Source organism: Lemur catta, chromosome 1, assembly GCF_020740605.2.
Source record: "Lemur catta isolate mLemCat1 chromosome 1, mLemCat1.pri, whole genome shotgun sequence".
In the NCBI taxonomy this organism is placed as follows: Eukaryota; Metazoa; Chordata; class Mammalia; order Primates; family Lemuridae; genus Lemur; species Lemur catta.
In genome coordinates, this window is record NC_059128.1 from 36,410,822 (window position 1) to 36,427,019 (window position 16,198).

The 16,198-nt window shown below is 33.6% G+C and overlaps 1 protein-coding gene across 1 annotated transcript in view; it reads right to left on the bottom strand.

The window, feature by feature from the left end:
• Positions 1-907: 907 nt before the first annotated feature.
• Positions 908-16,198, bottom strand: part of MNAT1 (MNAT1 component of CDK activating kinase) — a 194,441-nt gene continuing 179,150 nt past the window's right edge. Inside the window, exon 8 of the mRNA XM_045566155.1 lies at positions 908-1,370. Coding sequence (XP_045422111.1) covers positions 1,250-1,370 — 121 coding nt within the window. The 3' untranslated portion in view covers positions 908-1,249. The remainder of the gene's footprint in view (positions 1,371-16,198) is intronic.

The window sequence follows — 16,198 nt, forward strand, 5'->3', positions numbered from 1 at the left end:
TCTAATTCTGGTTTTTTACTAACTTGGGTATATGATCTTTGCCTACTCAATTACTCAATGCTTTGGTTTACTCATTTATCAAAGACAAGATGAAGATGTATTCCTGAAATTAATACCTGCTTATTAGTAAAATAAGATGGAGTTGTTACATATGGATATTCCATCTTAATGTAGCCACAAGTCTTATTTCACATAAATTTCTATCCATAAAACTAACATCTGTTGTAATGGAGATTTGATACGAAATCCTTTAATTTCCTTGAGAAACTATGTCCCATATCCAGTGGTCTCTATGTAACAGACTCATATAAGATTGAGATGGTACACATATCATCATATCCACATTCAAACTCTTTAAGCAAAACACTGGGTATAATAAAAGCCTTTGAAGTTTAAACAGAAAACTACATCAGAGTCTACAATTTACACATAGGGAAATATCACTTAAAATGTACCTTTTTCAGTCTCCAAGTTTTCATCATAAAATGAGCTCACATTGGAGGTGAAAGGTGTCATTTAAGTATTAAATTTTATTAACTTACTTCTTTGAATTTATCATTAAAGCGGGTTAATGCTGTGCTCTGTTTTATCCTGAGTGTGGCTCACAGCTGGGAACTATAACACCTTGATCAAGGTTTGCCTCACTTTCCATTGCTCAAAACAGTCATTGAGTCCTTAATATTGAGGGAATGACATTATCACAGGTCAGGTTTTACTTGCCACAACCTGCTGTCTGAAGGAAATATATCCACTTGTCTGGGCTAGTATTAAGAAGACATTAGGAAAAAAAGAGAACATTTTATGAGAAGAAATAATAGACTTGGATATTAACACTAAATGTTGTAATCAAAATGGCATTTTAAAATGTGTTCAAGTAAAACACTGTAATAAGAGAAAAACCACTAAATTTAATATAAAGTCTAGCTTTATTTTAAAAAAGATTTTACAAGTCTGTCAACTTTAAACATATATAGGTGAATTATTTATTTCTCTCTTCCATCAGATGAGGCTTACTGCATCAATCTCTCTCAGAAAAATATAAGTAAAAAATATTTTTCACAAACATGTATCCCCCATATTACTCAGTTTAGTTCTGAAATTTTCTCTTTATAAATACTTTAACACAGCTACTATTGGTAGTACTATTCTGTGCAGCTGCATATGGCTATAATTTTACAAGTCTGCTTTACTCTTGCTGGCTCCCTGGTTCAGCTCCAAGGTCCAAATCTTATAAACAGAGAAGTAAAGGTTAACTGGGCTGCCAGAAAAGCCCACTGAATGCATCCTGTAGTGCTCTGTGACAAGCAAGAGAGGAAGTATAGCCTCCAGCAAGGTCCTGTGGAGAGGCAGCTCTGACATGGTTTAAATACCTAAAACAAAACAAAAAGTATAGCATTGATATAGAAAGCACATAAATATTGGTAACATTTTTTAAAACAACATAAAAGTGACTCAAACTTTAAAGAAGAATTCTGAGATTAAAATGTTCTGACTTCTTTTTATAAATGGATTATTATCATTCAAAAGGAAACATGCCAACTGTACACAGAGTGCCTAAATTAGTACTAAATTACAAAGCAAATTATAGTAAGGTCTAAAAACATTTCTGAAAGAGGTTTCAAAAATAATACTTGCTACTAAAATTTTCATTGTTTCACAATTTTCAGGGCTGATTTGTTTTACTGGCTGTTGTTTGAGCACTTAACTAATGCTCTCCTTCCTGGTATATACTTAATAAATATACAATATCATAATAATATTGTATTACTAATATTTTTACATAAATATGTTTTAAAGCAAACCCCTAAATAAATGGGGAGGGGAGAAAACATACTAGGTTTCTTCAAAATCACTTCAATATTTCAAAAATATATTGTCTCCTTTCTTGTAGGAAAAGAAATCTTAGAAATTACATGACTAAGAAATCTGAGACTGAGCCTGAATTCAAGATAATGTATGAAATAGTAAATACAGAAAAGTCTTTTGCTCTCAAAAGACAGTGTAACAGACACATTTTTTCCTCAATCACACACAGTCTTTTTAGCAATTAAAACTTTCTACCTCAACAAAAATAGACAAAACAAAGGACAATCCTAGCCAAAAGGGGGAATTTGTTAGCATGACTACCAACAGCACTGGAAACAAATATTCCCAGCTTTGCTTTAATGCCTAGTTTAAGAAACTACATTGTTTCATTTAGTCTCAGGAACTAAAGGAGCTTCACCCACCTTAGAATTATGGGTCTGGCAAATGAATAAATCAGGTACCAGAACATTTTAATAACTTGGAACCTTTTCTACTCATTCATTCAAACTTCCTGTGTGTCAAGATCTTAATGCATGAGCAACTTATTACTTCTAACATAATAACAAGTCTGTTTTTCATTTGTATCCATGTTTAATAAACCTGTGTAATTAACACATATATGGAAACATAAGAATCCAAATAGAAAAATTGGTCTAAGTAAGAGGCAGGCTAAGCTCCTGGAATTGGCTATAATTTATTCACACTGCCACAAATCAAGGTGCTACCTCAGTTCTTTGCTTCTCTGCCAAGGGGAAAGGGGAACGGGGAAGGAGAAAGAGAATTAATATTTATTGAGCAACAACCTAAAAATTTTTTGACAGTGCATTTATAGCAGTAAGACATATTTGAGAACACATCTCTGAAACTTGTATACTTATTCATTAATTATATACATAGAATACTCATATGTCTTATCATATATAATATATAATGATATACATACAATACCAATATAGTAAATATAAAATAAACAAAATGTAAAGGATGAAATAAAAATATTTAAATAAAAGGTCTAATATTTTCTCCCTATACCCCATCTTACATACATGCATCGCACTTTGGAGACTACTGATACTAGTCATTGTCAAGCTCTTGATAGAACCTTAGGTCCCACAAGATTTAAATAGGGATTCACCGTATCTACCACCATGGCAATAAAATTATTTGCTCATTACCTCCCAGGACACAACAAAATGTCAACTGTTAAGATCCTGATGCATAAGAAATGAGGTAAGTGTTAGGTCACCTCAGAATGTCTGAAAATTAACCTGGCCTCACTAAGAATTCAATAACTATCATATAAATAATAAGTAATATTTTTACAGATAACTTGAAAATGAAATGTTTCATTTCTGATATAAGTTTTCAGCTAATTTTTATCCACACACAAGATGATGTATCACTCTTTCCTTTCTTCAGATGCTCAAAAGCATAGTTTTAGCTTCAGTGGATGTTCACTCACAGCAAAATTCAAGCACCACAGTAGAATGTTTGTCAACCTTAAGAAGCCAACTATCATAAATGAGAATGGATTTTCATAGCTATAAAACAAACCACTGTGCAACTATTTTGATTCATCACATTTTGGTACAGCTTGCTTGTGGGAAAGTTGAGTCATACCATTTCTGGCTTGGCAATTCGAGCATAAACTTGTAGTGTGCATACAGCTTTTTATATGTTATCCTGAGAAACCTGAAACAGCTGCACTGCTGGCAGGAAAACACAGGACCACCAGTAAAATATCCAAAACAGTTGCATCTTTTAATTTATGACTGTGGACTGTTTCCATAAAGAGTATATAAAGCAGTTCAGTTTTTATAGGTGAAATGTAATAAACAGTCATACTCACTGATGCCATAAATGTGTAAAAAAAGTTTATCTAAAATGATTAATAAGTGTTTGAAAATAGTATTTCTTGAACATAGTCATAATCCAGAGCAATGAGCAAATATTTTTAAATTTGAGTTATTAATGCTAAGTTGTAGAATTCTCACTGCCAAAATCAAGTCAATTAAAATTTCTTTGCATAGCACTGAAGAAAATGCACTTCCCTTCTAGCAATCATTTACATTAAACATGTCTGTGAGTATAAGTCTTTAAGAGTCCTGCATATTTACATTGCTGTTTTTGATCTCTAGGGCTGCACAAAACCATTACTGTTAAGTATTTCAAAATATTTTCACCATAGTAACCTACATTAATTCTAATTAAAAAAAATAAAACAAAGTTCATTCCTGTTATTCAATTGTGGGCTTTTATTTTCTAGATATCTTAACTCAATGTTCTTAAACCCTTTAATTATTGTGGTGTGCCAAAGTATTTTAAAGGATCTGCCACACTGAAACCACACAATGAGAATTTAGTGTTTTGCCTACTTTTTCACATTAATCCACATCTGTGTTGTTTTAATTCTTTCATGACCATTACAAGTACATCACTGAATAGGGTTCCTGGGGTTTCTGGCAGAGGTCAGTATCATTTCATGTATACCTTTACACAACAGAATGAGGAAGAGGTCTTAGCCAAATTTATTTCCAAAAGTCAAGCTCAGTTGGGTTTTGGAGCCTGGAGGTAATTGCTCTATTTATCCAATCTTAGGACACTATTCTTGCTTTTCATGGGTTTATTTTAAATACGTGTAAATCTTAAAAGCAGAAACCAGGAAAGTAAAAAAGAGGTTTGCTTATTTTGGTATCTATACCTTATTTTACTGAAAGCAGAACAAACTGAAAGATTTAAAAAATCATGCCTTTGATTATTTTCTTAATAAGGCTTAAAAATATGTTTTCAAAAGCACGTCTAAGATAATTCTTATACAAAGGGCATCTTATGCCCTAATTTATGCTCTGTTTAAAATTACCTTCCTTCTTTATCAAAATCCCTTTCAAACAGACCTTGGAGAAGGGGGAGGGAAAAGGAGCAGTGGATCCTTAGAGGGGAGTAAGACAGGATTAAGCATTAGAAAACCACTCCTGAAGGTCTGTTCCTGAACTTTGATTTTCTACACTGTCATTTTCTTCTGTTATATTTAGCAGCTTTTACTCCCAAAGAAAGTAGTATAATTTACACTTGGCTTCAGAAAGATTTCATTTTCTCAGTTCTTTAACATGAGAGTGCCTCTGAGGTTACTTTTTTACTATTTCCCTTCCTTTAAAAGCCCTATATTGACCATCTGGCTCAAGTCTTGGACGCAGCTCATTTTAGTGCTATTCAACAATGCTTTGGGTTCTCTCTCAGCTAGGGGCAGAGGGCAGGGGCTGTCACTCAAGACAAAGAGGCAGCAGTGCAGCACTCTTTCCCTCCAGTCATAACCTGTTCATGATAACCTTTGAGACACACTGGCTCCAGAGAATCAAGAAATCTCAGAATCTAAACTGAAATGAAAATGTGAAGTTCATATAAGTTTCCTTCTCCTCAAATTACCAGGCCCTATGGAGAGTTAAAAACTTGGACTGGTTCAAACTAAGAAAGGTAGTGAACTCTAGAGACGAAGACTTTCTTTTTACAAGGTGGCCCATTTGAAGTCTGCATTTAATGCCATCATGCATTAAACAGACAAGTCCCAAACAGATCTGTGTCCAGCCCACAAAATTTAAATCTAACTGTCATTAAGAGAGATCAGCCAGCTGATCTCAGCTGTCATGACCAAGAGCTCTTGCAGGAAGTTCAGCCAAAGCTATAAGGATTTACATTAACAATCTGAAATCTATCCCAATGAGATTTAAAAACAACCAGAGCAGTAGTGTGCTCTGACAACTACCACTACAAAGCAAAAACATTCTGCAAACTAAGGTTTGTGCTTAGATGTCCTAATCTAATCAGAGCAATAAACAAACTGGTTACAGAGAGAATGGATAATCATACATTCTTAGGTAAATAGGAAAAGGCACTACAAGTCAGAAATACTGTCCATAATTCTGAGGGCATTTTGGTTATAAAAACACATGGCTTCATGAATTGCAACCAAAAATGTAACAAACATCATAGGCAGTCACGATATTACTTTTCACCTTATCATCCAGCCAGCAAGTGAGAATACAACTTGAATAAATGAATAATTAAAACTGATTGTAGGTTTATATCAACACACTTGGGAAGAGAGTGAACAATTATGACAGACATTTAGACCATCCAAACAGCAAAGCTCATATTTAGAAATTAAAAGCCATGTAATATCCAGGTATACTACATGACTTATTATTTATATTCAATAACTGAATATAGATTGCTCAGAGAAGCCTTTGTGATGTATAACTGAAGTTAACTGTGCAATTTATTGCTATCAAAGCGCACACTAGGTATTTCAGGATACAGAAGCGATTACTGAAAGTGTAATTACATAATAAAAGGTATACTTCCTTGATTTAACTGTGAACTATAGAACACACAGAAGATACAGTTACTTGAATGTAACCCTATTCTATGAGTGTTGTTGGTAGTGCTGGATATCTCAACTGATAGACTTCTGTCTATATAATACATACAAACACAGGAATATCTCAGGAACAGGTGCTATGAGATAAACTTGAATAGGGCCATGAAAACAGATAGTAAAAAGTACTCAATAGACCAAAGGATTTTTAATAAATTTTAAATATGCTTCTTAAAATCAGATGTTTATCTCAGCAACAGATTATTATGCTTGGCTGACTTCGGTACTGTTCTTATATGATTAGATGAGATTACACAAAAAAAGGTATAAATAATGTTTTCACTTATTGATCCTTAAACATTATGATACTCATTCCTATGAATTTATTCAAGAAAATAACTGGGGGGGGAAGGGGGAAGCCAAAGTTTCATAAAAAATCTAAAAATAGCAATAATACAAGAGCCTAGATTTTGTATATCTTAATGAGGAACAAGTGCCACTTCTGTGGAAATACAGTAGATATTATAAGTCTATCAGCTAATTTCTCAGCAGAAACCATGCAGACCAGGAGCAAGTGAGAAGATATATTCAAAGTACCAAAAGAAAAAAAATGGCAACCAGAAATACTTTATGCAGCAAAACTATTTTCAGGAATGTAGAACAGATAAAGACTTTCCCAGATCCCCCAAAAAGTAAGAATTAGAAAAGGCTGAGGCAATTCATCACTATTAGACCTGCCTTAAAAAATGTAAAACGAGTTTTCTTCAGGCTTAAACAAAAAGCCACTAATTAGTAACAAGAAAATATATGAAAGCATAACACTGACTGGTAAAGGTAAATATATTGTTAAATTCAGAATAGTCTAAAACTATAATGGTGGTATTTATATTACTTATAACTCTAGTATGAAGGTGGAAAGACAAAAGCATTTCAAAAGAAGAACTATAGCTATGATAACTTGTTAATGAATACACAATGTACAAATATATAAACTGTGACATGAAAAACATAAAATACACTGAGGGAATAAAAGTGAAGAGCTTTTGTATGCAATCAAAATTAAGTTGTTATCAGCTTCAAATAGATGGCATAACAATAAGATGTTTTACATAAGCCTCAAGATAACAAAAAGCAAAAACTTATACTAGATATACAAAAGATGAAGAAAAAGTAATGGAACTATGCATATCACTATAGAAAATCATCAAATCACAAATAAAGACTGCAGGAGAAGAACAAAGGAACAAAGGGTCTACTGAAAACAATTAACAAAATGGCAACAGTAAATTTTTTCCTATCAATAATTACTTCAGGCCGGGCGAGGTGGCTCACGCCTGTAATTCTAGCCCTCTGGGAGGCCAAGGTGGGTGGATCGCTCGAGGTCAGGAGTTCGAGACCAACCTGAGCGAGACCCCGTCTCTACTGAAAATAGAAATAAATTATCTGGACAACTAAAAATATATATAGAAAAAATTAGCGAGGCATGGTGGCGCATGCCTGTGGTCCCAGCTGCTCAGGAGGCTGAGGCAGTAGGATCGCTTAAGCCCAGGAGTTTGAGGTTGCTGTGAGCTAGGCTGACGCCACGGCACTCACTCTAGCCCGGGCAACAGAGTGAGACTCTGTCTCAAAAAAAAAAAAAAAAAATTACTTCAAATGTAACTACATTTGTCAATCAAAATATATACAGTGTTTAAATAGATAAAAGAAACAAGACTCACCTATATGCTGCCTAAAAGAGACTCACTTCACATTTAAGGATACACACAGAATGAAAGTGAAGATATTCCATGCAAATGGAATCCAAAAAGAGCAGGGGTAGCTAAACTTATATCAGACAAAACAGATGTTAAGCCAAATTGTCATAAGAAGCAAACAAGGTCATTATATAATGATAAAAGGATCAATTAATCAAGAGGATATAACAACTGTAAACATATGTACTCAAAATCAGAGAACCTAAATACATGAAGAAAATATTAACAAATCTGAAGGGAGAAATAGTAACACAATAACATTAGGGGATTCAATACTTCACTTCCAAAAGTGGATAGATCATCCAGCTAGAATAACAATAAGAGAATATTGGACTTGAACTACACATTAGATCATAATATTTGACAGAGATATCGAGACTATTCCATCCAATAGCAGAATACAAGTTCTTCTCAAGTGCACAAAGAACACTCTACAAGATAAATAATGGCAGACCACAAAGCAAATCTTAAAAATTTAAGAAGACTGTAACTATATCAAGTATTTTTATGAACATAATACAAAACTAAAAATCAATAAGAGGAGAAAAACTAGAAAATTCACAATATGGGCGTGGAGAAGAGGGAAAACCAGAACACTGCTAGTGAGAATATACATTATTATGTCCATTATGAAAAGTATAGAGGTTCCTCAAAAAATTAAAACTAAAACTATCATATGTACCAGTAATCCCACTTTTGGTTATGTATCCAAAAGAAATGAAATCAATATGTCAAACTCATAAGCAGAAAACAGGATGGTGGCTGCCAAAGGCTGCAAAGGATGGAGGGTGGCGGGAGATATTGGTCAAAGTTTAAGTCAGGATGAATACATTCTAGTAGAGATGGGGTCTTGCTCTTGCTCAGGCTGGTCTTGAACTCCTGACCTCGAGCAGTCCTCATGCCTTGACCTCCCAGAGTGCTAGGATTACAGGCATTAGCCACTGTGCCCGGCCACATTCTAGAGATACATTACACAGTATACGTGTTGTATACATGTATCAAAATATCACACGTACCCTAGAAGTTTGTGAAATCATTATGTGTCAATTAAAAAAAGAATGTATTGTATACAGGTACTTGAAAATGACTTAGTGTATATGTGTGTGCGTGTGTGTGTGTGTGTGTATACACGTACATATAAATATATAAAAATATGAAGTTGTACACCATAGAGATATACAATTTTTATTTGTCAATTATACCTTAATAAAGTTGGAGGAATTAAAAAAAGAAAAGCATATATATAAGTTGAATGTTCCCTCCAAAACTCATCTTGAAACTTAATCCCCAATGTGGCAGTATTGAGAGGTGGGGGCTTCAAGGGATGATTGTATCATGAGGGTTCAGCCCTAATGAATGGATATTAATCCATTCATGGATTAATGAGCTAATGGATTAATGGGTTATCATGGGAAGGGAACAGGTGGCTACATAAGAAGAGGAAGAGAGATCTGAGCTAGCACACTCACCCCTTTATCATGTGATACCCTGTGCTGTCTTGGGACTCTTTAAAGAGTCCCCATCAGCAGGAAGGCTCTCCCCTAATGTGGGCTCTCAACCTTGGACTTAGCCTCCATAACTGCAAGAAATAAATTCCTTTTCTTTATAAATTACCCAGTTTCAGGTATTCTGTTCTAAGCAACAGAAAATGGACTAAGATATATAAAATATATATTATGCTATATATTTTCTACTTAAAAGTATTTCATTCTAAAAAAAAATAGTACACAGGCATAGCACAGCTGTAAGTGCCAATACTCCAGTCAACAATTTACATATAAACATTGTCTGCAACATTCTTAGTTGGCCTTGGTTTTACCAGATATTTCTACTTATAGCTACTATGATTCCATCTGTAATAATTCATGTTAATTATAATAATTCAAACCAAAGTATGTTTAATACTAAAATATGTTATATACACTTTATTCTTTCTACTGTTTTAGTGGACTACCAGGTTTTCCTGCAAGGTCAATACCTCAATTTAAAGATGGGAAAAGCAGTAGTTAGTAAAATCAGATTTATTTGCAAAGAACCGAGATTATACATCTGAAAAGCAAGTCTATGCACTAATGAGTGATTAAAAAGCTTATTTACCAAAACAACAAAACAAGTGGCAGATGAAATCAGTTAAGTGGTCAATGAGATCTCAGCCAAATTCTTGAGACTCTGAAAAATTTCCGCACTATAATGCTGGAAATTTCTTTCTTTACCAGAGTGAAACATACTGAGCTCTCCACAGTTAATATTAAGGTAGGAGCCTGGATGAAGAAACCAAACACAATTCCCCTCCCCAGTTAGTTAAGCACCCTCCTAAGTTTACAGAAGGAAAATTCTCCTCATTGGTATGGTTTTCTGTTGACTACAGACTCCCTAAATTAAATATAAATCTTAGTCTTCTCCCCTGTACCATTTCCCTTTTTTATCATATACCACATAAATACATAAAGACAGCATGGTTTAGTAGAAAGGACAAATGCTTTGGAAACAGATACATTTGGGCTTGGATCCCTCCCTGGGCAGTTGCTAACACTATGATTTTAGAAAGTGCTTTCATTCTTCAAGCCTCAGTTTCCTTACCTGTAAAAGGAGGACAATAATAACACCTTCTTAGTGGTTTTTAGAAGATTAAACAAGAAAATGTATGTAAAGCACCCGGCACAGAACATTCAATTGCATGTAGTTTCCCTGTCCACTCTGTATCTTCTCTTTGATATTATTAATAACTGGCCTTTCAAGGTCCAAATTTCCAAAGTGCTTTACCCTCTGTTAATCAGTATGTACCTCTCCTTTCCCCTCCCCGTGACTTTCCTTGTCTATTCCCATGCCCTGTCTCTTTCCCCTTCCACTATACTCCAGTTATCAACTGGGCTTGGCATATAACCTAGATCTATAAAATAGTGTCCCATCTGTGAAACAACTTCTAGGAAAATTCCGCTCACTAGCCTGGGGACAGTCACAAGAAAAGTCAAAAGAAAGCTTGAAACCCACCTAGTGGCATGGGTGGAAAATGAGTCACATGTAAGAAATGAGAATACCCAAGCCTGCTCCACCCCCAAGAAATTAAGAATAACAACTGATCCAGATTCAATGAGACCAGTGGGATTTCGGTAGAAGCAAATGTGAATCTCTATATGAGTATGCCTCCACAATCCAAGCCCCACAGGGTAAATAGCTCCCACTAAAAAGGAATTCACAGTAAAAAGAAAAAAAAGTTTTAAATGAGCCTTGCTTCTAAAAGAGACAGAAGACACAACCAATAGGAAGACCCAGAACCACAGATAAGAGAATAATTTGAAAGAAACTTTAAAACAAGAATAACGTCAAAAGAAATGATGAAAGAAATAGCTGCCATAAGGTAAGAAAAGGACAATATGAGAAGAACAGGTACTTTGTTTTTTAAAGAATCAAACAGGAATCCTGGAATAAAAATATCTCAATGAACACGTTAAGCAGATTATTTCACAGAGGAGGGAAAATTAGTGAATTGAAAGATATATATGAGGAAAATAAACAATATACAGCAGAGCAAAAAAAGGGGGAGGGGGAATGTAAAAGGACCACTAAAGGAAGGTATTTCAGCAAGAAGGAAATTAAACCCCAATGGGAAAAGCAGGATGCAAGGAACACAGGTGAGCCACAGCAACAACAACAAAACAAACTGGTAACAAAAATAGCAAGGAAAACAGAAGGGGAAATCTGAGGTTAAGCATTCCAAGGTCTTTTTTTCATCCAGAAGAAAGAGTGATGTTAACTTTAGATTTTTCTGATGTTTGAAAATAACATGTTAATTCTGGATGACAGAATTATTATTTTATATTTCCCCCTGAACGTCTTTATGTTTAAAATATTTAATAACTGTTTTAGATTACGTCTCCTTCTGGATTGTCCAGATAGAATTACTTCTTTCCTCCTCCGAATTCACAAAGCACTTAATCTCTACCTTTCTTGTGTATATTATGGCTATTTATAAATGTTATACATTCCCTAATAGGTAAATTTCTTGATTGCCATATAAATATTTACTCACAGAACAGCTATCATTTAAAAATCCTCCTCATTTCTAAACAAAGAATATAGATTTCTAAAAACTAGATCATAGTTCTGGTTAGTTAAGATATAGATCTAAAGTGTGGCCATGATGATAGGTGGCAAATAAAAACAGGATATGAAAACAGTTATCACCACAAATTATAAAGCTTTGGAGAAAGATGGCAGAAGATTGAATGGCGAAGAAGCTGTACATCAATCACGGAAGAGGACAGGAGGGTTTCCTGGAAATTAGAAGATGCCTATAATAAAAGAAAAATAGAGTATATAGTAGGAAATGACTTCATTTAAAATATAATATTTTCTCAAAAGGGTATATTTAAAAATTGCTTTGAGATTTTAATTTATCCTCTGTCTCATAAAGTGAACTCTCAGTGTATTAAACAATTTTATACTCAAAGATATATACCACAAAAGAATACAATGAAGAATGCAAGGAAAAACAAGAAATTCAAACAGGACTAGACACACCCAAAGCTAGATATTTTGTAAGATATTTATTTTTCCATTCAAAGCACCCTCTCCTTAAAAGCTCTATTTCTTATCTTGCCCTGGAATCTGAATCATGTCAACAACTTAGATAAATCTCTAAAGCAAACAATAACAAGCAAAGACAAAGTCAAGTGGATAAAATAACTGATGTTTTCTCTTAATTATGGAAAAATCTATTTTCCAGCAAGTAAAAACAGGTTCATAAAATTTCTAACTCAAGGGACCAGTGATTGCAGCAGTAAAATCTGAAAAAGCTCCAAGAGTTCTGGTTTAATGCATAACAATTTCAAGTTTTTAAGAAGCATTTTTAATAGTGAAGCTCACAGAAAGAAAGAAAACTTGAACTCTCTTCCAAAAGTAAAACCACATTACTTTTGGAAAAAAAAAAAAAAAATTATGCCCATTATCAGAAGTAATGTCCTAATGCAATCAATGGTACCAAAAATGAAGGTTTTCTGCAATAGAATGCTTTAATAGACTAGTCAGTTAGTTGGTTAAGCATCATTTGGACCAAAAACTTCATGTATAAAGAAAATGTTTTCTTATTTAAAAAAAATTACAGCACTATTTTCAGTATTCTGTTTTGCTTCCAGATTAAAATTTTTGGCAATTCTTTGTAACTATGCATATGCTGGTATAACATTTTAAATAAAAACACATTCTAATATGAGTTACATATGACTTTTTTCTAAAATCAAGAGTTTTAAAAGTTTAATTTTACAGAGGCTGCTTCAATATATTACAAAAAATGCTTTATAGCTAAAAATATAGCTCTACTGTTTTCTTGAATTCTTTTGAGAAAAAAATTATTTTCACCTGTCATCCCAAAGTTCAAAGTAAACCACACAGTTTTCTTATCTCTAGAGATCATGTTTTGGAGTAAACTTGCTACAATAAGTCAACAGGAAGTAAAAGAAACAAAATACAAACTAAGATTATTCTTTATATATTTTGTTCCTAATTGGCTTCCATTTGCAAAAACTAATACTATATGAAACTAAAAATAATTTTATTTAAACCAATATAAAATAAATATCGAGTGTAAAAGCCCATCCTTTAAAGATATACTTAAAATTAATCCTACATGGGATTATTAAAAATAAAATAAATGAGAAGAATCATGGGTAAAGACAGTATAGAAAGTACAGTAAAGGAAGTAACACAAAATCCTAAAACTGGATGGGAAAATTAGAAATCATTTTTCTCCCACTGCCTCATTAACAGATAAAACAGCTGACACCTAGATATGTTTTTTAAAAATTATCTTCTTGAAAAGAACCCATTTATTCAATGAACATATCTTGAGCACTTATTATGTAACAGGTACTTTGCTAGGTGCTAGATGAAAAGACAGACCTTGTTTCCAAGGAGCTCAAAGTCTAGTGGGAAAAAATATATGAAAATAAACAATTTTTAATTATAAGAGAACTGGAAGCTTGGAGAAGTTAGGAGAGTACAGAAAACATCATAAGTTGATATACGAAGGGAGAATGATAATTTGCCAGGTAAATAAAGAAGCAAAGATGGTATTCTAGAAAGGAGAAGAGTGTCCAATGGCTTGAGGCCTGAGAGTATGTGATGTAACCTGAGTGCCAAATCTTGAGGGTTTTGTATGTCCTGAATATCTTTTAAAACAGATAATGAAAAATGTTAGTAGGTGAGTAATGCAATTGGATCTGAATTTTAGAGGAAGATTCAGGGTTGATGAAGTTAGGAAGTTATTTCAAGATGGAAATTTGAATATGTTCATGTGGTGAAGGAAAAGTTCCAACAGACAGAGAAGAGCTGAAAGAGGAGGTGTGGAGACCAATTTGATGGTGTAATATCCTTGAGTTGAAGGGAAAGCAGGCCATGGAACACAGGTGGTGGGACTGGCCTCAAATGCAGGACAGGCCCTTCTGCCTTTAAGAACGGACAGAAGGAGTTAGCAGTGGGTACAAATTTACAGTTAGGGCGTGGCTTTTGAACACTTTCATACGTATATTTTCTCTATGTAGTAGGTTGAAAGGTTAGCTGCTGAGTGTGAAAAGGGAAAGTATGAGTGGGAGATTTGAAAGAGTGGTGATCTGGCAAAGCCTTTGTGAGATGTGAGAGAACCCAACCATGGGTATGTGCAAAATGATTGCTGGATGGTGCCAATCTGCTCAGTTTTCGCTAGCTGATTTTCACTAGCTGTACTCAGCAGAACTAACTTAATAATAATTCATTCATACATTTAAAAAATATTGCCAATTACTTTTTGTATGCAAATGTCATATATTGTCACAATATAATTAAAACACTAAAAACACTCCTGTGATCTTGATTCATAAAGAAAAAAAGATGTACTTATAAAGGAATTTTAGAAAGTGCTTCCCCAATAAGTCCTTCTTAACTTCTGGCTAACAGAGGAGAATGACCAAAGATTTTTTCAGCTTGGGGGCTGGGCCCATACCGTAAAGTGTTTCCTACAAGGAATCTATTCTATATTCAAATTTCTTTCCAAACAAAAACAAAGAAAATACACAGTTAGAATTTCTTCATATAAAGATCTTCTATCTTTTTCCTGGCAAAGAGCTCTAGACAGAGATCAAATTACCTGACTCCCCTCTTACATAGTAAGTTTTTCAGGACATGTTATAGACTCAAACCATGGATTTAGGGGGAAAAAAAAGGAAAGTGCTCAAGAAAACATTTCTGAACACAATAGGACACTATAGGTTTGGAAATATTCTTAACTCCTGAAGAAGTTTACCTTGAATAAGAAAATACACTAAGACTTGGGGGAAATGCATTTAAGCCTACATGATGATGGTAAATGGTTCTTGTAGCTTTGAAACTCTTTTGATTCATGTCTTCACATTAGCTGCTTAATTGCACTGACTGAATTTTTCATTAGCTGACCAAATACTTATTTTATTGGCTTTGGGAAACTGCTATAATCACATTTACAGTAAGAATTTTCTAAACATTTATTTCCTTAGAGTGAACAAAGATTTAATACTCTTTAGTAGCTAATGTCTGCATGAAAACTCCTGAGTCCTCATTATTTATCCTTCCATGAATAGTTAAGGCAATAAAATGGAATAAAAATAAAAACCAGAGATAATTTCTTCTAGAAAATTATGTGTTCTAAAAACCAATATTGAAGTGAGCTTACCAGAACTTTGACAACTTCTAGTTTTATAATTTTATGGAATTTTTTAATTATTAAGGAATCAGAAGAAAAATCAGCTTTTATGCTGGTACAAACCAGTAATATATCCTACAATCCTAAAACATTGTCTCCTGTTGGCTATTTTAGTCAAACATTTTAGATACTATCTAAACAAGAAACTACAGTTCTCAAAATTTAATATTTTAAAAACAGCATAACATGCCCAAATCAATATTTCTCACGTAGAGTATATGGACATCTCATACTATTCCCTATTGAATTTTTTTCTGCATATATATATATATATATCACATTTTCTTAGATTGAGTGTCAGATTCACAAGATAATTTTCAATTTAAACCTAACAATACAAATCCATGGCAAAGATTATGAAACCACTATATTATTCCTATACCTGTATTGGAGACAATAAACAAAATAATATAACACATGAGTAAAATCAACATCATGACTATGCTTATCTCTAAATGTCTTTCAAAGTGTTAGAAGTCAATATATATGAAACTCAGATATATAATAAGCTCTAGTACATCAATTCACAGGTGGGGAGTCCTGCAAGAGGATAAT